The sequence below is a fragment of the Lissotriton vulgaris genome, chromosome 11, assembly GCF_964263255.1.
Source record: "Lissotriton vulgaris chromosome 11, aLisVul1.2, whole genome shotgun sequence".
NCBI classification, from domain to species: Eukaryota; Metazoa; Chordata; class Amphibia; order Caudata; family Salamandridae; genus Lissotriton; species Lissotriton vulgaris.
The window spans coordinates 729,983,066-730,005,196 of NC_141699.1; the positions used below are offsets into that span (position 1 = coordinate 729,983,066).

General features: G+C 47.0%; 1 protein-coding gene across 23 annotated transcripts in view; it reads right to left on the reverse strand.

Moving 5' to 3' along the window:
• The window catches only part of DGKD (diacylglycerol kinase delta), a 1,053,390-nt gene that overhangs the window by 392,702 nt on the left and 638,557 nt on the right, over nt 1–22,131 (reverse strand). For all 23 annotated transcript variants that reach the window (XM_086943829.1, XM_086943836.1, XM_086943828.1 and 20 more), the window contains 2 exons: nt 20,654–20,750; nt 18,745–18,855 (listed from right to left, as the gene is read on the reverse strand). In XM_086943829.1, the coding sequence (XP_086799955.1) occupies nt 18,745–18,855; nt 20,654–20,750 (208 nt within the window). The remainder of the gene's footprint in view (nt 1–18,744; nt 18,856–20,653; nt 20,751–22,131) is intronic.

The window sequence follows — 22,131 nt, forward strand, 5'->3', positions numbered from 1 at the left end:
CAGATCTTGGTGTCCCACTCTCACCCTGATGGCTCTTCCCCGTGCAACTTTAGGAACTGCATGGAAGCAGTGTCACAATGGATGATTTACAATTCATTAAAGTTGAACGGGGAGAAAACGGAGATCTTGGTGTTCGGCCCTAACAATAACATCTGGTCACCTGAATGGTGGCCGCCCTCGCTGGGGTCTTGTCCCAGCCCCACGGAGTGGGGGTGGGACAAGTGGTGGTGGAGTGGTGGAGTCCTAACCTTACTACTACTTAATTGAGAAAAAAACTAATTTTAAGACTTTCGGTATTCTCAGAAGGCATTTAGGAGTCCTAAAGTTAGGAGTCCTAACTTCTGTGAATACCGAAATGAGTACGTTCATTCTATGAATACCAAAAGTAGTAAGTGCATTCTGTGAATGCCAAAAGTAGTAAGTTCATTCTGTGAATACCAAAAGTAGTAAGTGCAATCTGTGAATACCAAAACAGTAGTAAGTTTAGGATTGAGTCTTAAGTTCATTCTGTGAATCGGGCCCACAGGAGGGCCATCCAAAGTACCCACCACAAGTACGAACCTGCCCTCCGGGTCCAACTTGGAAATAACAGCTTTAAAGAGATCCCCCGGGGCCACCCAAATGAGGGCCCCCCTGGCAAACCCAGAGTAAGACGTGGCAAAGAACTGTCCACGCCATCTACGCTGGACATATTTAAGGCAGTCCACGCAGAGGTGCCTTTCCTGAAGGAAAGCGAAGCTGACACCATACCGGCGGAGATAGGTGGCCACCCTGATCCGTTTAATTCTATTATTGAGCCCTCTAACATTACATGTTATGAATTTTTATTTGTAGGCGTCACCTGTCACGGTAATGCCGTTGTTGTCTCTGTACCCCCCCATCTGATGGCCCCGGGAAACCCCCCCCCCGCAATGCGCCAGGACCCCACCAGGCAGAATCCACTGGGACCTTGCCACGCACATGACCCGCCACCAGTTAAACCAACCAGACATTTCAAAATAAAAGTGTAAAAGGACTCGGCAGCCCCCCCCCCCCAAAACCAAAACAAAGAACCCCAACAGCACCCACCCACAGGCAGTAGCACCGCATCCCCCAATTTGAACCAATCGGGAGACTCTGAACCCCGCCCCAAAGCGACCCCCCCCCCCCCCCCCCCCCCAAGCCCTCCCCTGCAACTTGAAAGTAATGAGTTAACTTGCTAAACACAACAATAAAATGCTTAATCGTCCAAAAGAGTCTCTTCCCCTCGCGGTTAAACCTTCAGCCGACTGACTGGTGCCGTGCACCCCTGCCCGGCCGAGGCCCAGCTGGCTAACCCGGCACACTACAATCAGCCACGTACAATGAAATTGGCACAATAATACAGGCACTGTGATGTACAGGTGTATCGCCCCCCGTCCCACCAACCTAATACTCCCAGGACTCTGAAGACGAGCCCAATCTCTAATACGCCAGGCTGCAGCAATCCCCCAAGGTTAAGGCAGGAAGATACTCACAGTGTCCAGGACCCACCACGTTACAGTTGAACCATCCGGTTACCAGTCAATTGTCCTGCGCTGAATCGACGACTGGACTGGCTGCTGCCACCCCCCCCCCGAGTCTGATTGGGCTTCCTGTACCAAGCATAGGGGGGAAAATTGGTTCTGGATGGGGATCGCCACCAGGTCCGTCTGGAGGGTGCCATCCGGGCCCACAGTGATGCGACCACCGTCCGCCATGTCGTGTTCTCCCTGGGGTTGCCTCTCCGCTCCGTGTCTTCGGCACCGCCGCTGCGCTTTTCGCCGTAGCTGTTCCTGCCATCCCTGTGTGTGGTCCTGGCCCGCCAGGCCTTGCGCATCCATCCAATCTTCCGGAGCCGACGGGTTATCGAAGAAATCCGTCCTATCACCATGGAGCACTCTAAGCCGGGCCGGGAACAGCAGGCTGTACTTCATACCTTGAGACCGCAGCCGCCTCTTGACCTGCAGAAAATCATTTCGGAGGTCCTGCACCTTCCTAGTGTAGTCCGGGAAGATATGTATGTTGTGGTTGTCATACCTGGGTGGGCCGGTACTGCGGATATGCTGTAAGATTAGGTCACGGTCCCTAAAGTTGAAAAAGCGGGCTATAATGGCCCTAGGCGGGGACCCAGGTTTTGGGGGCGGTCCCAGGGTCCTATGGGCCCTCTCAATCGCGAAGAGCTTCGACAGGCGCAGGTCTGGGAAAACCTTACCGATCCAATCCTCCAGAAACAGGTCTGCCGCCGGTCCTTCCGTGCGCTCCGGAAAACCTAAAAAGCGGAGATTGTTCCTCCGGGAGCGCCCCTCTGCATCATCGGCCTGCTCCTCTAGTCGGGCTGTATGATCCTGGAAGGCCGCAATTGTCTCCTTCATCTGGCGAACCTCGGTTTGTAAGAGAGTCCCATCCCCCTCCGTGGTGGTGACCCTGTCCGCCACCTTTCGAAGGTCCAGACGCAAGTGGTTGATATCCATGGCCATACCAAAAAGAACTGAAGAGATGATGGACCCTTACTAGGCTAAGCACCTGACTAACTATCCCCCGAATGGTATGTACACCCCTCAGTTCAAACAAGGGGACTGTGTGCACACTGAATGGCACCCATCAACACTGTGCCTTTTCCCTTGGGAATTTTTTTTTATAGTACAAACAACCGCAAAGGTGCACCACATAAATTGTTACAAATGTAATGGAAATGATATATCTTGGAGATGTAGTTGTTCTTCTTCAAATTCTTTATTTTCAAAAACATTCGGTCAAACATAAACAGCCGACGCGTTTCGTCCCAACCTGGGACTTCTTCAGGGCTGTCGGTAAAAAACATATATACATACGATCAGTATTGTGAGTACTGAAATACATGTACAATTTGCAAAATTAAAAACATTTAACAATCCAATTAAAAAACCAGTTAATACAACAGACGCGGAGCCTATGCGTGTATCTGATGTTTAAGGCATTAGCTCACTGTCTATCTGACAGCCAAGTAGTCATAGATGGAAAATCAGGCTGTATACACATTTATATACAACATTTACATAATTTACATGTTAAGTCCATATCTCAAAGAAGCATAAGATTGGGAAACACTCATATAACATATATTATCGGGGGATAGGAGCCAAGTCCACGGAATACGGGACACGTCTATATTTCCACAGTTCAAGTGTATAAGGTTCGCAAAAGAACACACTTTTGTCCTACAATTTCAAGAAATGGAACACTAAAGTGGTAATTGCAATTGGCATGAGGTTCATTTGTTTGGCCATGGCACCAGTGGGATGCTCTCAGAAATGGTACCATGTATGTAACTAGAAAAACGTTTTGTGTTAGTCTGACTATATCCCATATGAAACGGGGAGAGAAAAGATGAAGATGTCAATACTGTCTCTGTTAGCACCAAGTATACACCTGCTGTATTACCTTTAAGTAGGTCGGACGTCGCAAGCGTGGGAGAAGTACCGTGGCGTGGTCTTGGGATCTCCTTGCCAGCTACAGTAAGTCTTATTGTAATGGTTCTTCCCGCCGTAAGTGATTTTGTCTAGGGCATAGAGGAAAGAAGAAATCTATGTGACCATGTCAGCTTTTGTGAGTGTGTATTAATGGCACAGTAAGGGAAACGCCCCGAGTGATGGAAAGTGTCGACCACTGTGTGGCGCTTCTCTGGTAGTTAAACTCAAAATAGATCTAAGGGTCAGACTACTTACTATAAGAGTACTAGCGAGTGACAGCGAAGCCGATATCTTAGTAAATCTTCAAAGGTATCCTAGAAGGATACCACCTTGCTGTGTGAATTGATTCAGTTCGTATGCTGGAGGAAGTAAAAAGAGCAAAAAACGGAACTAAATAACCTGTGTAGCAGTACCTTAGAAAGATATATGAAATACACTTTGTAAGGTAGCTAAACCATCTGTCCCATGGTGTTTACCTGTGTTGCGTGTATCAACGGTGTTGGACTGGAGGTTCTGAAAGTCCTATGGAGGGGGTCGTGGGCACTGTATCCCAGCGGGCCTGTGGAAAACAATGATAACCAGAGACCTATAAGATCCATAAGAAAAGCTAGCAACACTTATGGACATAGAGGTCTGCCCTGCTTCTATAAGATGGTACCCTGTATCATAATGCAGTCAGTTTGGAGAATGAAAGTTTGTGTGTGCCAAAACACACTGAGCAAGTTCCATTAGTAGAATATATAGTCCTCTATGTCATGTGGCATATTTTATTAGATCACCCTTAATACAGTAAAGGGTAGATTGAATGTAAAGGAGGAAGCAGCCATAGAGGGACCCACCCCAAAAGATTACTTAGAAAGGTGGTCCCCAAGGCCTAAGGGACAAAGTTTCCCCATCACTGTGGAGGGTTCTAAAGACCCAACCTAGGCGCATAGATGGGCCAGCAGGGATTAGCCAGGAGTATCTTGCACCTAAAACCACTCACCGTTGTAGTCAAAGACGGCCGGCGCCCATCCACAACCCTCTTCCTGACCTCCACCTGCAGCGACGTCGTGTGCTGAGGGTGTGGGTCCATCTTGCTCCCTTTATAGTAGTGGAGATTAAGCTAATTGTGTGCACCTGGCCCCTGTTTCACGCCTTCGTGCGAGGACAATAGACCCATCGTGATGGCCGATCGTCGGAAACGCGGCGGCCATCTTGTAGCGTTTGAAATAACATGTGTTTATGTGCCCCTGAACTGGAAAGCGCATTACTTTATTAGGGTTCATGTCTTTAAGTTAGGAGTTCAGACCTTATTACTTTTTTTATGAGGTATCCACTTTTAATATCGCCGTAAATTTATGAACATCGGTAAAAACACGCACCCCTAAAAAGTAAACAAAAAAAGGATCCCGAACCTGTAACGGGGATGTAGTAGAGAAACAGGCCCTTTTGTCCAATGCTAGTGCAACAGAGAATGTATAGTGTTGCTGCTTCGCTGATAAGGAAGCTAAATCACTTGGACCATCAGTCCGGGTGAGCCTAACATTGGCGGCCATCTTGAAATGTCTAGGCTGAGGATGAATTCCCAATACGCTGGTTAGGAATACTGCCCGCTTAGCTATTAAGGACATAGGACTAAAAAGAAAAAGAGCGCTATGTTCACTTGTCAATTTACGAGTAAGAATAGACCAAAAGCTATAAGTGAAGTCGGAAACTTATAGTTAAAGTATCGCAGGGATTCCGTAATAAAGAGTAAAGAACTATGATATGAATGGTTAATATTTTGTGCTAATGCGAGGGAGAGTGTCTGCTAATACAGCCTCGCTAATAGGGAAACTAAGTCACATGGATCCTTGGTCCCACTGAGCCTAACGTGGCGGCCATCATGGAATATCTAAGCTGGAGTGCAGGTCCCAGTGCGCTGGTTATGATTGCAGCCAGTTTGATAGTTAGGACCTAGGAAGGGAGGATAAATTCCGGGTTTAAATATAACTCTACCACAAAAAGTGTAATCGGAGTCTTATGGTTAGATTCCCGTTAGGAATTCCGAGATCGAATATAAGATCTTTACCTATAATCAGTAAATCTATTGTGCAATAAGTATGCATGGTCCAGATAATGGGTGGTGTGTGAAAGCTGGTGGAATGCCAAATGTATGGTGCCTAGTCGCTCAATCTTGGTGCGTATGTTGTCATAGGGAAGGGAAAATGGTAAAATTGTAGGCCAAAGTGTGCGAACAAACGAAAAACCTGGAGTGGGGAGTGACAATGGCATGAAATACAAACACATGAATCCTCTCCAACAAGAAGCGAGGAGTGTACACCGAATTTTACAGTGTGTAAGTGAGCAGACATACCTCGGTTGTTGAAGTAAGCAACTGTATCATGTCAATCTTACATGTAGTTCCTAGGGGACAATATGTCAATCATACCCTCGGTATTAAGAATTCCAACATTATCATAATATTCTTAAACTTATTCTCAACGACAGAGCAGAACATCTTGTGGACCACACATGCGGGTTATTCAAGGAAATAATGCAGTTCATCTTCGGTGTTAAACCCAAATTCAGTGCAACGAAGTCTACAAATCCAACCCGCCTCCCGTTGTCTCAATGCCAGTTCCCTGTTGCCACCCCTAGGGTGTGGGGGTTGGTAATCTATGCCTATGAACCACATGTTATCTGTTTCTTTGTGGTGTTCCTGCATGTGGTAGGTCAGAGGATATCTTAGGTCTCCATTGCGTCTTGCTCTTACATGTTCCTGTATGCGGATTTTTAAGGTTCTCTTAGTGCTGCCTACGTAAATCTTGTCACAGCCGCACCCCAAAGCATAAACCACATATTTTGTGTTACAATTGATCATGTGATCAATTGTATAGGTTTTGCTTGTGTTGAAGTTAAATGTCTTAGTTCTATTTCTACCAAGAGGACACATATTGCAATCGCTACATGTGTAGAAACCTTTGGTGGGAGTTGTGAGCCAGTTGGTCCGTTTTTTCGTTTCTAAGTAACTGGGACACAAGATGTCACGGAGGTTTCTACCTCTTCTGTAGCAGACCTTGGGCGTTCTGGTAACCGAATCACGAAGGCTCGGTATGTCCGCAATAAGGTGCCAGTTTTTTCTTAGGATGTTGTAGATCATGCTGCTCTGGTCTGAGTATTGTGTGGTGAACGAAAGGGGTCTGCTGGTATCTGCTGATCTTTGCTTGGGGGCCAGAGTGTTTGTTCTAGACATGTTCTGAACCTTTTTGTTGGCTTTTGCCAGCGTCCTCCTTGGGTAGCCCCTTTCTAGGAAGCGCGTTTCTGTCTCCTGTATATTATGTTGGAATGCGTCCTCCGTGCTGCAGTTACGGCTGTGACAAGATTTACGTAGGCAGCACTAAGAGAACCTTAAAAATCCGCATACAGGAACATGTAAGAGCAAGACGCAATGGAGACCTAAGATATCCTCTGACCTACCACATGCAGGAACACCACAAAGAAACAGATAACATGTGGTTCATAGGCATAGATTACCAACCCCCACACCCTAGGGGTGGCAACAGGGAACTGGCATTGAGACAACGGGAGGCGGGTTGGATTTGTAGACTTCGTTGCACTGAATTTGGGTTTAACACCGAAGATGAACTGCATTATTTCCTTGAATAACCCGCATGTGTGGTCCACAAGATGTTCTGCTCTGTCGTTGAGAATAAGTTTAAGAATATTATGATAATGTTGGAATTCTTAATACCGAGGGTATGATTGACATATTGTCCCCTAGGAACTACATGTAAGATTGACATGATACAGTTGCTTACTTCAACAACCGAGGTATGTCTGCTCACTTACACACTGTAAAATTCGGTGTACACTCCTCGCTTCTTGTTGGAGAGGATTCATGTGTTTGTATTTCATGCCATTGTCACTCCCCACTCCAGGTTTTTCGTTTGTTCGCACACTTTGGCCTACAATTTTACCATTTTCCCTTCCCTATGACAACATACGCACCAAGATTGAGCGACTAGGCACCATACATTTGGCATTCCACCAGCTTTCACACACCACCCATTATCTGGACCATGCATACTTATTGCACAATAGATTTACTGATTATAGGTAAAGATCTTATATTCGATCTCGGAATTCCTAACGGGAATCTAACCATAAGACTCCGATTACACTTTTTGTGGTAGAGTTATATTTAAACCCGGAATTTATCCTCCCTTCCTAGGTCCTAACTATCAAACTGGCTGCAATCATAACCAGCGCACTGGGACCTGCACTCCAGCTTAGATATTCCATGATGGCCGCCACGTTAGGCTCAGTGGGACCAAGGATCCATGTGACTTAGTTTCCCTATTAGCGAGGCTGTATTAGCAGACACTCTCCCTCGCATTAGCACAAAATATTAACCATTCATATCATAGTTCTTTACTCTTTATTACGGAATCCCTGCGATACTTTAACTATAAGTTTCCGACTTCACTTATAGCTTTTGGTCTATTCTTACTCGTAAATTGACAAGTGAACATAGCGCTCTTTTTCTTTTTAGTCCTATGTCCTTAATAGCTAAGCGGGCAGTATTCCTAACCAGCGTATTGGGAATTCATCCTCAGCCTAGACATTTCAAGATGGCCGCCAATGTTAGGCTCACCCGGACTGATGGTCCAAGTGATTTAGCTTCCTTATCAGCGAAGCAGCAACACTATACATTCTCTGTTGCACTAGCATTGGACAAAAGGGCCTGTTTCTCTACTACATCCCCGTTACAGGTTCGGGATCCTTTTTTTGTTTACTTTTTAGGGGTGCGTGTTTTTACCGATGTTCATAAATTTACGGCGATATTAAAAGTGGATACCTCATAAAAAAAGTAATAAGGTCTGAACTCCTAACTTAAAGACATGAACCCTAATAAAGTAATGCGCTTTCCAGTTCAGGGGCACATAAACACATGTTATTTCAAACGCTACAAGATGGCCGCCGCGTTTCCGACGATCGGCCATCACGATGGGTCTATTGTCCTCGCACGAAGGCGTGAAACAGGGGCCAGGTGCACACAATTAGCTTAATCTCCACTGCTATAAAGGGAGCAAGATGGACCCACACCCTCAGCACACGACGTCGCTGCAGGTGGAGGTCAGGAAGAGGGTTGTGGATGGGCGCCGGCCGTCTTTGACTACAACGGTGAGTGGTTTTAGGTGCAAGATACTCCTGGCTAATCCCTGCTGGCCCATCTATGCGCCTAGGTTGGGTCTTTAGAACCCTCCACAGTGATGGGGAAACTTTGTCCCTTAGGCCTTGGGGACCACCTTTCTAAGTAATCTTTTGGGGTGGGTCCCTCTATGGCTGCTTCCTCCTTTACATTCAATCTACCCTTTACTGTATTAAGGGTGATCTAATAAAATATGCCACATGACATAGAGGACTATATATTCTACTAATGGAACTTGCTCAGTGTGTTTTGGCACACACAAACTTTCATTCTCCAAACTGACTGCATTATGATACAGGGTACCATCTTATAGAAGCAGGGCAGACCTCTATGTCCATAAGTGTTGCTAGCTTTTCTTATGGATCTTATAGGTCTCTGGTTATCATTGTTTTCCACAGGCCCGCTGGGATACAGTGCCCACGACCCCCTCCATAGGACTTTCAGAACCTCCAGTCCAACACCGTTGATACACGCAACACAGGTAAACACCATGGGACAGATGGTTTAGCTACCTTACAAAGTGTATTTCATATATCTTTCTAAGGTACTGCTACACAGGTTATTTAGTTCCGTTTTTTGCTCTTTTTACTTCCTCCAGCATACGAACTGAATCAATTCACACAGCAAGGTGGTATCCTTCTAGGATACCTTTGAAGATTTACTAAGATATCGGCTTCGCTGTCACTCGCTAGTACTCTTATAGTAAGTAGTCTGACCCTTAGATCTATTTTGAGTTTAACTACCAGAGAAGCGCCACACAGTGGTCGACACTTTCCATCACTCGGGGCGTTTCCCTTACTGTGCCATTAATACACACTCACAAAAGCTGACATGGTCACATAGATTTCTTCTTTCCTCTATGCCCTAGACAAAATCACTTACGGCGGGAAGAACCATTACAATAAGACTTACTGTAGCTGGCAAGGAGATCCCAAGACCACGCCACGGTACTTCTCCCACGCTTGCGACGTCCGACCTACTTAAAGGTAATACAGCAGGTGTATACTTGGTGCTAACAGAGACAGTATTGACATCTTCATCTTTTCTCTCCCCGTTTCATATGGGATATAGTCAGACTAACACAAAACGTTTTTCTAGTTACATACATGGTACCATTTCTGAGAGCATCCCACTGGTGCCATGGCCAAACAAATGAACCTCATGCCAATTGCAATTACCACTTTAGTGTTCCATTTCTTGAAATTGTAGGACAAAAGTGTGTTCTTTTGCGAACCTTATACACTTGAACTGTGGAAATATAGACGTGTCCCGTATTCCGTGGACTTGGCTCCTATCCCCCGATAATATATGTTATATGAGTGTTTCCCAATCTTATGCTTCTTTGAGATATGGACTTAACATGTAAATTATGTAAATGTTGTATATAAATGTGTATACAGCCTGATTTTCCATCTATGACTACTTGGCTGTCAGATAGACAGTGAGCTAATGCCTTAAACATCAGATACACGCATAGGCTCCGCGTCTGTTGTATTAACTGGTTTTTTAATTGGATTGTTAAATGTTTTTAATTTTGCAAATTGTACATGTATTTCAGTACTCACAATACTGATCGTATGTATATATGTTTTTTACCGACAGCCCTGAAGAAGTCCCAGGTTGGGACGAAACGCGCCGGCTGTTTATGTTTGACCGAATGTTTTTGAAAATAAAGAATTTGAAGAAGAACAACTACATCTCCAAGATATATCATTTCCATTACATTTGTAACAATTTATGTGGTGCATCCATGGCCATACCATTCATCTTAGTTTCCAGCGCTACCCTGGAGTCGCGGATCGCCGCCCGGATGACTGCTTTATCCCGAGCCGCCGCTTTTGCATGAGCCTCCATTCTCCGATCCATGCTAGGGCGCTCCGCCGCCGTAGGACCGGGGACTGTATACTGGACAATCTTGTTTGCCTGCGCACCCCTCGTTGTCGGACGGTCCTTTCCCATAATACTGTGGTGAGCAAAGGGTAATCCACTGGGCCCCACCCGGGGGGAACCAGATGTCGTCGCCCTTCAAGAAGTAGCATGGAACCTACCGCCGCAACCCAGGGTCCGGTCAGTCCAGCCTCAGGGTACCCGCAGGATAGGCTTCAGGTCGGTCACGGGCTTGCCGCCCGCCGGGCATTCAGGGACCCCCGCAGGATTTCTCGGGCCCTCACACCGCCAAAAGGCAAGGCGGGAGGCCCCAACGCCGCTTGGTCAGCCCGCCGGTCACCGCTTGCAGGCCAGCCACAACCACCAATCTTCACCCCTCCACTATCAGGCAAAATACGGGGGGGGCCCAGCCCGCTCTGCAGGACCACCTCGCCGCTCAGTCAGTCCGCTCCACCGCAGGAGCGCCCACAATCCCTGCAGACGTCAACTAGGGCGCAGGAGGGGGGAAAAGCCCGGTCCCGACACCCACTCAGCCGGCAGCAGTCTCCAAAATGACTCCGGGCCTTGTAGCAAGCAAAGGAGGCCTCTCCGTCCCAGCCGCCCCCACTCACAGCACCGCCGCCAGGGCCCCAGTGCTCCTACCGTCAGCTGCCTCTCTCCGTCTGCCGTCAGCACCCCAGACCTCCTGGCGATTGTTCTGCCAATGACCGCGTTGCCCTGTCTCATGGAGCTGTCCAGGGGCGTCTCGTAGCAGGATGATCACACGGCGTCTGTGGGGCCGCACTTCACCGCAGGGCAGCCGTTCCCCGATCCGCCTAACCACCGCTCGCACCAGAGCCTCAGGGATCATGTCAAAACCTCTCATTGCCCGCCGGGGGGGAGAGGAAGCAATGCCGCACACAGCTGTCCGCAGGCCAAACCTCCAGGTGCTCCGACGGCGCCCGGGGGCGCGAGAAGGTATCGGCCGCTCCTCCAGGCCGAGTGGCACGCACCGGAGTACGTGGCAGCCTCACCCGCAGCCGCACCGGAGCACCGACTCAGAAGGGGGTCACCGCGTCTCCTGGCTCCCCGCCGACCCCAGCGGGGGCGTTCAGCCGCAGCAAAGGATTTCCGGGCAATTATCGATCACAGGATGAGGCGGCCGCCATTAGCCGGCCGCAGGCACTAGCAGGGACGGAACAGGCCGTCCAAGTCCCCAGCCTCCACCGGTAAGATTTTCGCCCCAGCACCGCAGCGGACCAGGTCCGGGGGGTTCCACACCTCAGGACCACCGTCTGTTATGACTCAATGTGCCAGGATAGTGCAGGATTTTATACGTCAGGGCAGGAGCTAGGCTAAACCACTTCTAGCCGGCCATTTTGGTAAGCCACGCCCCCTAAGGGGATAAGGTTGAATCAAAGGAAGGGGATAGCCAGGGCCTTTTCCATGGAGGATTGGAGCACATGACTGTTAGAATTGAGGGTCTCTAGTTGGCAGAGGCCAAGGCTTCTGACCAAATAGGGACCCTCTCCTCCAGTCAGGGTAAGGGGGATACACGTGTGTGGACAACCCCTGCTCCCCCCCTTGGTAGCTTGGCAGAGCAGACATGCTTATCTCCAGGGCAATGTGTAAAGTATTTGCGCCAACACATACTGTAATGAAATAGAGCACCACAAACGGACACCAAACAGGTATATTTATAAAAATAATATATTTTTATTTATTTTTAGGCATACTTTAAAAAAACGGACATAAACAAATATAACATATGCTTCTTGAAACAAAAGTATTCTTCTTGTGGAAAGTGTTCTTAAAAAGTAAAAAGAGTCTGTTGCAAAAGATTGTGCAATTCAGAATGCACCACGAGCAGTCTTTGATTGAAAAGGACTGCCCCTCTATTCATGGGGATCCTGTGCGCGGGTGTGCGTAAGAATGTAATACCCCCATGAACTGTACCTCCTTAAGGCTGCTCTGATGATGATGATACAAACAATATCTTCCTTTTATCCCGGTACCCACTTCATTCTGGTGCTGGTACGGGCTTCCAGTGAGGGGCTCGGCGATAGATCACTTCAGCCCCGCGCCTCCCTCTCCCCTCATGTGGACACGCGCTTGTCCGAGGCAAACACTCGAGCGTTACCTGGGGGGAAGCGGCAGGCAGTACGGCTCCCGGGTTCCTTGTGACGCGAAGCTCGTGGCAGACGCGCTGGGCCAATCCCAGCGCTGCTTCTGGGCTTTCCTCCTGATGACTCGGCGAGTTGCGAGCCACTCACGGTGCGGCCTCTGGGGATTCCGGCGATGACGTCAGGGCCCACTGGCCAATCGCAGCACGGCGGGGACGACGAGCCCCTCTTCCCTCACGGTGATCTTCTCCGTGCGATTTCTCGGCGGGGGGCACCTCTGGACCTCGTGGCTCCAGCGGTGGAGGTCAGGGGCCCTCGGTGCTTGGGGGAAGGCACGGCCAGACAGACCCCTTTGGCCGCAGCAGTGATCTTTGGTAAAACAGGCACCAGGGGGAGAGCGGGCCGGCAAGGCACACGCCGCTCTTGTTCTCCTCCGGTGCAGACTCAAGAAAGGGTGATCTTCCCGCTCTGAAGGCAGCAGAGCGGTGTAGGTCAAAACGGCAGGAATTTGATGGCCCTGATTCCTGGGATCAGGAGGCTAGCTCTACTTCTAGCCCGTGGAGAGTTCTTTTTGGCAGAAGGGGGACCAAGCACACAGCACAGTCCCAACGGTCCATCTTAGGTAGAACAATAAAGACAGCAGGTCAGCTTCCAGACACACAGCAATGGCAGCACTGTTCCCCAGGTCTTCTTCCGGTGTTGTTCTTCAGCAGAGATCCTCCTCTTGAGTCAAAAGTAGTCTGCTTCTATTGTGCAAGGGTCTTTCCTTTATACAGCAAATTGTCTTTGATGCCTTTGAGGTTTTGTGATTTTGGCACGGGTTGCCCATGTCCAGATCCTGGTGGTGGGAGTCTCTTGGTCCTGGGGAATCTCTCTCTTTGAAGCAGGGAGGCAGGGACATCCGTCATCCAGCAGACAGGGGAGCCGGTATCGTAAAAGGCAGGGCACAGCCCAGCACCACTCCTCCCCCTAACCTTCAAGGGCAACCAGCTATCACCTTCGCTGCTGGAGCTTTCCCAGACCCTGTCACACTCCCTCTAGCGCGCACACCCAGGCAGGCCCACAGACAGACTGGACAAAATAGCCACTTTCTAAAAGTGCTATTTCAAGACACAAAATTCAAAAACCATCTGTGCTAAAAGATGTATTATCAATTTCTGAGTCCTGGGAAACCAGGTTTGGATTTTCTATCTTGCTCCTGGGGGAAGATAGGCAGGTACACATGGGACCCAGCCCTCCCCATTCTGTCCTATGGGCACAATAGCATTGCTGCAGTGAAAAACGAATTTGGCAGTAGTTCACGACTAGAGCATGTCCCCTACATCAGTACAGGCTCTACCTTTCACCCACACTGCCCCCTGCCCAGGGGGTACCCAGGGCTTTCCCTAGGGGTGACCAATGTGTAAGGAAAGGGCAGGATCCGGCCTGGCAAGTGGGTACACCGGCAAGGCTAATAGGGCAGATTTCAAACTGCGCGCAGCCACTGCCGTGGCAGGCCTGAGACACCTTTTCAGCGCTACTCCTGTGGGGGCACAATAAGTACTGCAAGCCCACTAGTAGCATTTGGATTAACAGCCCTGGCACACTCAGTGCCCTTTACTAGGGTCCCACTGGTAAAGCAAATATGCCAATCATGTCTCCCTGCTGAATTCCAATTGGCAGAACTGGTAGCAAACCTCCTTTATTTGTTAGAGGCTAAGACCCTTTCGGAAAAGCCACATTTTTAAGTGCTTCTGAATAAGAGCCTCTGAAGGCTCTAATCTGAGATGGGAGAGCAACCTGTTTCATTGTTTAGCTACAAGGAACCTAAACACAGTGCCTCCAGGGTGCATTCTGGGAAATTTCGGGACACTGGACAGGCCTATTCCAACTGATCTCAGACAGCGGTTAGGGAGATAAGGTTGAATCAAAGGAAGGGGATAGCCTGGGCTTTTTCCATGGAGGATTGGAGCACATGACTTTAAAAGAAATCCTCTCCTCAATGAGAAGCCAGTGGAGTTTAACCAAGGCTGACCCAGTTGGGGCACGTGTAGGAATATTCAGCAGCACACGAGCTGCCGCCTTTTATACTTTCTTGAGCATTTAAAGGCTCCACTTAGAGGCCCCCAGATAGAGAAGGTTACAGTTATCCAGACGTTACCAAGATCGCCTGGACTTCCATTCTTTTTGCAGCAGAATCCAAGAGAAGACCCAGTATCTTCTGGAGCATTTTCAAGGTACCAAAACAAGTACCTACAATAGTGGAGATTTGATCTACAAGAGATAAGGTGGAATCGAACCTGACTCCTAGGTTTTTCACTTTAGAATTCGGAGTAGGCAGAGAGCCTAACTCATTTGGCGACCATGACGTTGACGGAATGGACGGTTGTTTCTCTAACACCAAGATGTCGGTTTTGGTAGCATTTAGTCTCAGGCAGCTGTCCTTCATGCAATTGGCCAGCTCTAGTAGACAATGTTTGAAATTGTCCACTGCTTGATCGTTAACCTGAGTCAGCGTAATAATTAATTGGGCATCATCGGCGTAGGATACTTTCGAACGCCATGACCCTCAATAAGTTCAGTCAGTGGTCACATATATAGGTTAAATAGGGGCCGACTCAGGGCAGAGCCCTGAGACACTCCCTGCTGCATATAGCTACTGTGTACATAATTTCTGGAACGGACAACACTGATGCAGAGCCGAACGACACCACCGACCGGCGCACAGGAGAATTGCTTGATAAGTTCCAGCTCAGTCTAACTCCTGGGGATAACTCTAAGGTGAGGAATCTGCAACTCAGACAGTGAACTTAATAGCAGGCTTTCTTTATAAAGTATTTTCTTTCCTCTAAATGTGTGATTCTTTTCCAATCTGAAAAGTGCAAATGCAAGTATGCAAAAAGTATAAATATTTTGGCAAAATAGGCAATAACTGGTTGTGTGAACCTGTAGAGGTAAGATCACTCTAGTCCCTAGCTGGAGGTGACTGCGGCTCTAAAATAAATAGTTGTGGCGATGATTTTAAATAGGGGCTTGTAGGAAACTGGCTCTATATATACTATACCAAAATGAGGTATAGTGTGTATAGAGTCCAGGTGACCCCAGAGATAGGCAGAGGTTAAAGTTAGATAGAACTTTACTCTCTATTTGTGGTAGAGTGGTCGAGCAGTAAGGCAGTATCAAAGGACAGTGTTAAGCATTTGATGTACACACTCCGTCAGCAAATGAATTCACAGACTCAAGGACTGAACTCTAGACCAATTGTTTTTGTATAAAAAATATACAGTTGTTTTAATTTTTGAACCAAAGAAGCCAGGCACAGGTAAGCATTAAATACTTTACAGTAATAAGTTGCTGAATGTAGAACAAATTGAAAATGAAATAGAACTTGTACTTTGTTTGATTTACAGGAGATGCAGTAGATTGCAATACTTAGCAAATACAGTACATTGAAATGAATAGGCTTTTTCAGTAATTTACAGCTAAGTTACTTTTTATGTTACTTTTCTAACTCAGTGCTAGATACCTAGACTCCGCACTGGGACATTTCCTGCAAACAGGTAAGTAAATACGTTTTGGTTATTCGTGTGATTGTTAAGGAACATTTTTAGATTTCAAAACTCCACAGGTAGAAACATTTAGGAAGAAAATTGTCAATGTTATCCTATAGAGGAAAAACAGGTTATCGGTTCACAGGGGAGTTAAGGTTCTGCGGTTAGACTCAGGGGACTCCCAAGGTCAGTGATGCACTCTTGTTACAACCTCAGCTGCACTAGGGCGGCGGGTGCAGAGTGTTGAGGCCCAATGTTATCCAATCAGGGATAGGGGGCCTCCGGTTAGTGGCTGCTCACGCGCAGGCCACTGGGTTGTGGGAGCATAGCTCCTAGGGTTTAGGTCAGGGCACATGGGGAAACAAAGTAGCCCAAAAGGTGCACCCTCAGTGGCACTGAGGCGGCTGGGTGCAGAGTGCTGTTTTGACATCGGGCACCCTGTTGTTTTCAATGGAGAACCTCCGGTTTGCAAAAGCACTGAAGGCAGAGAGATGAAGGTCTTTTGGGTGCAACCACCACTTCGAGAGGTAAGTTGGGAAGTTATGGGTTGGTTAAGCACCGTTGATTTGGGCACACAAGGCCGTGGGCGTCGGGTGCAGGGGTGCCGTTTGGGGTCGGATCTTCTTACCAGCTCCTGGTCGAAGTTAGGGGGGCCTTCTGGATTTAGGCTGCAGGCATCGGCTGGAGGCTTGAGGAAAGTCAGGGGTCGCCTGATCTCAGTTCAGGATCACCGAGGTGACCTCCTCGTGGTGTTTTTCCACTCTAGCTCGGGCCCGGTTCGGCGGGTGCAGAGTAGGCTGGTTTTGCGGTTTCTGGCTGCTGCCAGAGGTTGCAATTGAACAAATCCGGTGTTCACGGGAGAAGCAGTCTTTGGAAGTGAAGGCAGGCAGGTCCTACGGGGGTTTCAAGGTTACTGACAGCAGGACACACAGGGATTTCGCAGGAGCAGGTTCGAGGGGAGACTTGCTTGTAGGGCTGGGGCCAAGTCAGTGGGCGTCATCCTCTTGTTAGCTGGCTGCACAGCTGTTCAGTCCTTCTTTTCTTCTTGTTGTTTCTGGATCTGAGAAAGCAAGGTTCAGGGTGCCCCCCAAATACCAGATTTAGAGGTGTTACAGGTAGGTAAAGGGCAGGGACCAATGGGTCCCTTCCCTGGGTCGGGTAAATCCCCTATTGTGCCACCTGGCAGTGGGATGGGGGCAGGAACCTGTCCCTGGTTGGTTGGGTACCCCCGTCCTCAAGCTGGTAGGGACTCGGAGTTGTGCTTCACCTTGCCTTCCCCACCTGAGGGGTGGAGTTGGCAGAGGTGGGCACACCTCTCTCCCTCACTTGTTTTTCCTGCCAATTCTCCCGCCCAAAGTGGGGGGTAGAACCAGTGGGGACCAGTTGCTGAAAGCAACAAATGGTCTGGGGAGGCTCACAAATGCAGCATGCCTTTAAAGCTTCCCCTTCGTGAACCCTGCCCATCCTAGGGGAGGAGGTTTGGCACCTTGTCCCAGGATGTGCATTGTTTCAGGCCCCAGAGAGCAGCAGGCTCTCGACCCAGGGATCCAGAAACATGTCTGATAGTGGCAGCTGAAGGCAGCCACTCAGTCTGGACACTAGTGGTGGGTTCGTTTTTAGAGGGCATCTCTGAGATGCCCTCTGTGTACATTTTTCATTAAATCCCACACTGGCATCAGTGTGGGTTTAACGTGCTGAGAGGTTTAATACCAAAATTCTCAGTTTTCAGTGTAGCCTTATGGTGCAGGGGAGATCGTAATGACAAGCTCCCTGCACCATTTACTCTTAATGGCATCATTGCACTTACAATGTCTATGAATGGACTTGGACACTGTAGGGGTCATGTACCTGTACCCTCACTACTGGCATAGGACAACCAGCTAGAGGGATGACTGATCTATGCCAAGGCAGTGGATTGTAGGCATGGCACACAGGGATGTGTGCCATGTCGACTCTTCACTTTGTTCTGCACCAAAACACGCAGCCTGCAAAGGCAGTGTGTGTGTAAAGCTGCATGGCCTCTAAGGGTGGCACAATAAGTGCTGCAGCCCTTAAAGTTCTTCCCTGGTAACAGTCCCCTAGGTACCTGTGGTACCATTTACCAGGGGCTGACCTGAGGCCAGAGATGCTAATTGGGTTAGTTTTGGGGAAAGAATACAGGCACCAAGAAAAAGTGCATCAGTAGTCTGGCATAAAATGGGGTGGCTACGGTAACAGAAACCCACTTTCCTACAGGGCTATATTTATCCCTTGAGTGACAAGAAAGGGAAAAATATGTGCTAACACCATGTTAGTTGCACAAGGGGCAGATAAGAGTGGCAGACACTAATAAAAACAATTCCTGTTGTCTTGGCAAGGGGGGGTAAAATATTTTCACAGTAATTTGACATTAGAATTGCAACATTGGTGAAATAACACAGATGTATGAATAGAGATTAAACCGCTGCAAAATAAGGTTCTCAAAAGTTGCTAATTTGTTTTAAGGATAACTGGGTTCCAAGGTTATTCATTGAGAAATATACTGCACTGGTAACACACTCACTTCATTTTAAGTTAAATATTTCCATTGGGGATACTGTCTTTAATATACTGCACCATACCTGCACTTCTCAGGATGCTCATCACGCTTGTTGTTGAAGTCCAGAGAAATCTTTGCATCCAATCCAATTCCAAAGTAATTGTTCATGACACATTTCTCTGTATAACTGTCACTGTAAAAAGAAAGATATCAGTGCCTCTCCCCTTCAGAACCCAACATCTAAGCATAAACTGTGGTTTCATCGCTCACAAGTTCTGGTTACCCTTTCTACTCATGCCTTACCTCGATTCTCTCTCATACTATCATCTATTTTTTACTCTCCCCATCCTGCCTTTACCTCTCTCTTCATTAGTCTATGGAATCTGAATAACTTTTCACATGGACTATATTCCTTAAATTCTGCCATGCCTTAACAATAACTTGTTTGTATGCATCGCTTCATATCACTGCTTTGCTGTTTTAAACTATGTACTGAACAAGAACCGTAGTCATTTTACTAACCTTGTAAGAATGGAGGGCTGAGTTAACCTTTAGAATTCACAACTGAGACCTTCAGCTTACTTCCGATGTCAGCAGTGACTATTGGATTGAATGAGCCATTTTGCTAGACTGCTGACCCGCCATCTCCCAGGTGCATCAGCCTTTTACTAATAATCTCATGGACGTTTTTTAGTCCATATGCTTTAGAAACCCCACTTTCTCTCAGGGGATCAATGTTCCCCTTTCTCTTTCATGGGCTAAGACAATCTTATCACCCTCAGAATCAGGCTTATTATCTCCATTCAACACTCAGGTATGTAGTTTCTCGTCTTCTGGAAACCAGCTACTTCTCTTTATTATTTCCACTGACACTATTATTTCTGTGACCTACTCTAATGCTTCAATAATCTCAGATCAAATGTCCTTCCTAAAAGCTATTTACCCACTCTTTCTGCCCTACGTGGTCTGGCTTACTCTTTCTCACATACATCATGTTCTACTCTCTTTTCAGGAAACTCTGACCTCTCTTTCCCTTAAATATTCTTGTCTCACTACTCTTGTCAACAGGCTCGGCTCTTTACTTTCTGTACCAAACTCGCTGGAGTTCCGGGCACCTATCAACGAGTTCAAGACTCTGCGTTCTCAATCTCCAATTAGTTTGGAAAATATGGCAACAGGTACTAATCCCTTGGTCTACCTTTTTTGTCTCCACTGAGCTCTATAATAATTTCCCCCATCATCAGCTTTCTAATCCACACTCCTTCACACCATCTGGCTGCCACACACTCCCAAATGCGGAGGCTAATCCTTTTTTCTTTTAAGGATGTAGCCACTACGCAATCTTCAGCTTAGATTTCTGTACAATTCATTGAGGCAATAAAACCTCATCTTAATCTTTTCCCTATAGTATTGGTGTAAAGCTTTGCCCTTTCTCAACATACTGCCTTCCTTCTCTCATGTCCATGGACCACTCAATGGCTCCACCTTATCCCACCTCACCCATAGGTAACTTTTCTCCCTTTCTGCTTTAGATATTTAACTATACCACTGCCACTCCTCATAGTGCCCACCCAACTTTACTTTTTGCCTTCTCAACTTAATCCTATGTGCTTGGTCTGGTACTTAAGTACCTCCTTCCTCCAATGACATACATTACAACATAGTTATTCCCTGTGTGGTCTACTGTGTAGCTTTGGGATGCAAAGACACTAGAATGATGTCAAATGTTGCACTCCACAAATAGTATTTAGTGAATGGCACACACAGGCTGTCTGTATTACAAATATACAATTACCTGCATCAGGTATCAGTGTAATGAGGGGCGGGGACCCACTTTCACTGTAGGGCCTACAGAGACCAGCGTTAAGTCCCCAAGCTAAGCATGACAGATGTGCTAGATCCACCACATTTAGTTTGTTCTCTTATTTGCTTGTTAGCCCCTTAAAGGCAGTTATACTTACACTACCAAAACCTGCACCTCAAATACTCACAGATTTTCTGGTTCTGAGATGCAAGGGTCAGCGCTGATAAGCAATCGACTGATGATATTACTTCCTGGAAGGGAGCCAGACATTCCAGGCCGGATATCTATCGGGAACAAGCACGAGATTGGGATTACAGGGAAAACCAACTCACAGCATGAATTACTTTTATCTTGAGTCTTGGACTGTCAGGAGGCCATGGACTATTTCTGATTTCAAGATGGAGATGAGGATGCTGTGTATTTTGTCTGTGTAGGAACTAAGGTTTGAAAACATAAAACTGGATGGCTTTTTGAAGTGTTTAAACCGCCGGCACTTGTGGCCAATTCTGAGAAATGAAACTTGCAGGGAACCAATTCACAGAGAAGATTAACTGGTGGTGAGCTGAGGAAAAAAAATACCTCATCCTGAATAAAGAGGAGTATCCGGAAACTATAGAGTTTGTTGCATCGTTCTTCCAGAAGGCACTCTTAACCTCCTTTTTCTACAGATACATGGAACAATCACAAACTCCTGACTGTGTGTATAGATATAAACTGTGCATATTTTCAGGTCCTGAACAGGAGTAGGTTTATAAAGACCCAGTTCTGTACACCACTTTGCCATGCATATAGTGCTGCTGTCATTTCCTCTTGTGGCGCTCTTAAGGGAGTCTTTGTTGCAGCTATTTAGATGAAATGAAAAGTCTGTTTTTTTTCAGAAGATGACCGCTTTGTTAAAAATGTTACTGACTGTTTTTGCAGTCAGTGACAATTTAGTGGTATTGGTGTTGCAGATGAATAGCTATATGAAAACAAAACAGTTGATGGACAGAATGCAGAAGAATGTCATACATTCATCACAGTACAGAGATCTGGGCCTAAATCCATCATTTTATTTTTGCTCACCATGCCATTCCAGTTTGAACCTAGCCATATGCAAATCAGTCTTGACCCTGTACCCCATGGGAACAGTCCAGCCCGAACTGCCAAGCCATACTAAGACCGGTTTCGGGCTTTCAACCCTCATCAGCCAGGATAGCTTGAAAAATAGCTATATGATCCAGACCTTTGCTACAAAATTACATTACATGACAGACTCGGCAACCTTCAGGAAATATACAGAAATTGTGTCATTCTAGCTTCCTTAACATGAATTAATGCGGTGTCTTTGTTCTTACAGGGAGGCTCATACAAAGAAGGGGACTCATACATGCAAGGGAATGTTAACATAATCTTAAAACGTCACTGCCAGAAGAACATGAGAAGTCTACTTGTTGAAGGGTTGATTATTGATGTATGGTTGAAACACTATATAACCATATTTTAGGAGGTATGAAAAACTGAGGAGAATAATTTTGGATATTTTCATGAACATAAGATGGACTTCTATTGCTTTATATGTGTAGATGAACTGGAATAATGTGAGTATTATGCATGGCTGGAAAATATGTTTTTCTTTATGTCGGAAAAAAAAAGTTTTATATGTGTATTTCTACAAGTAATGAT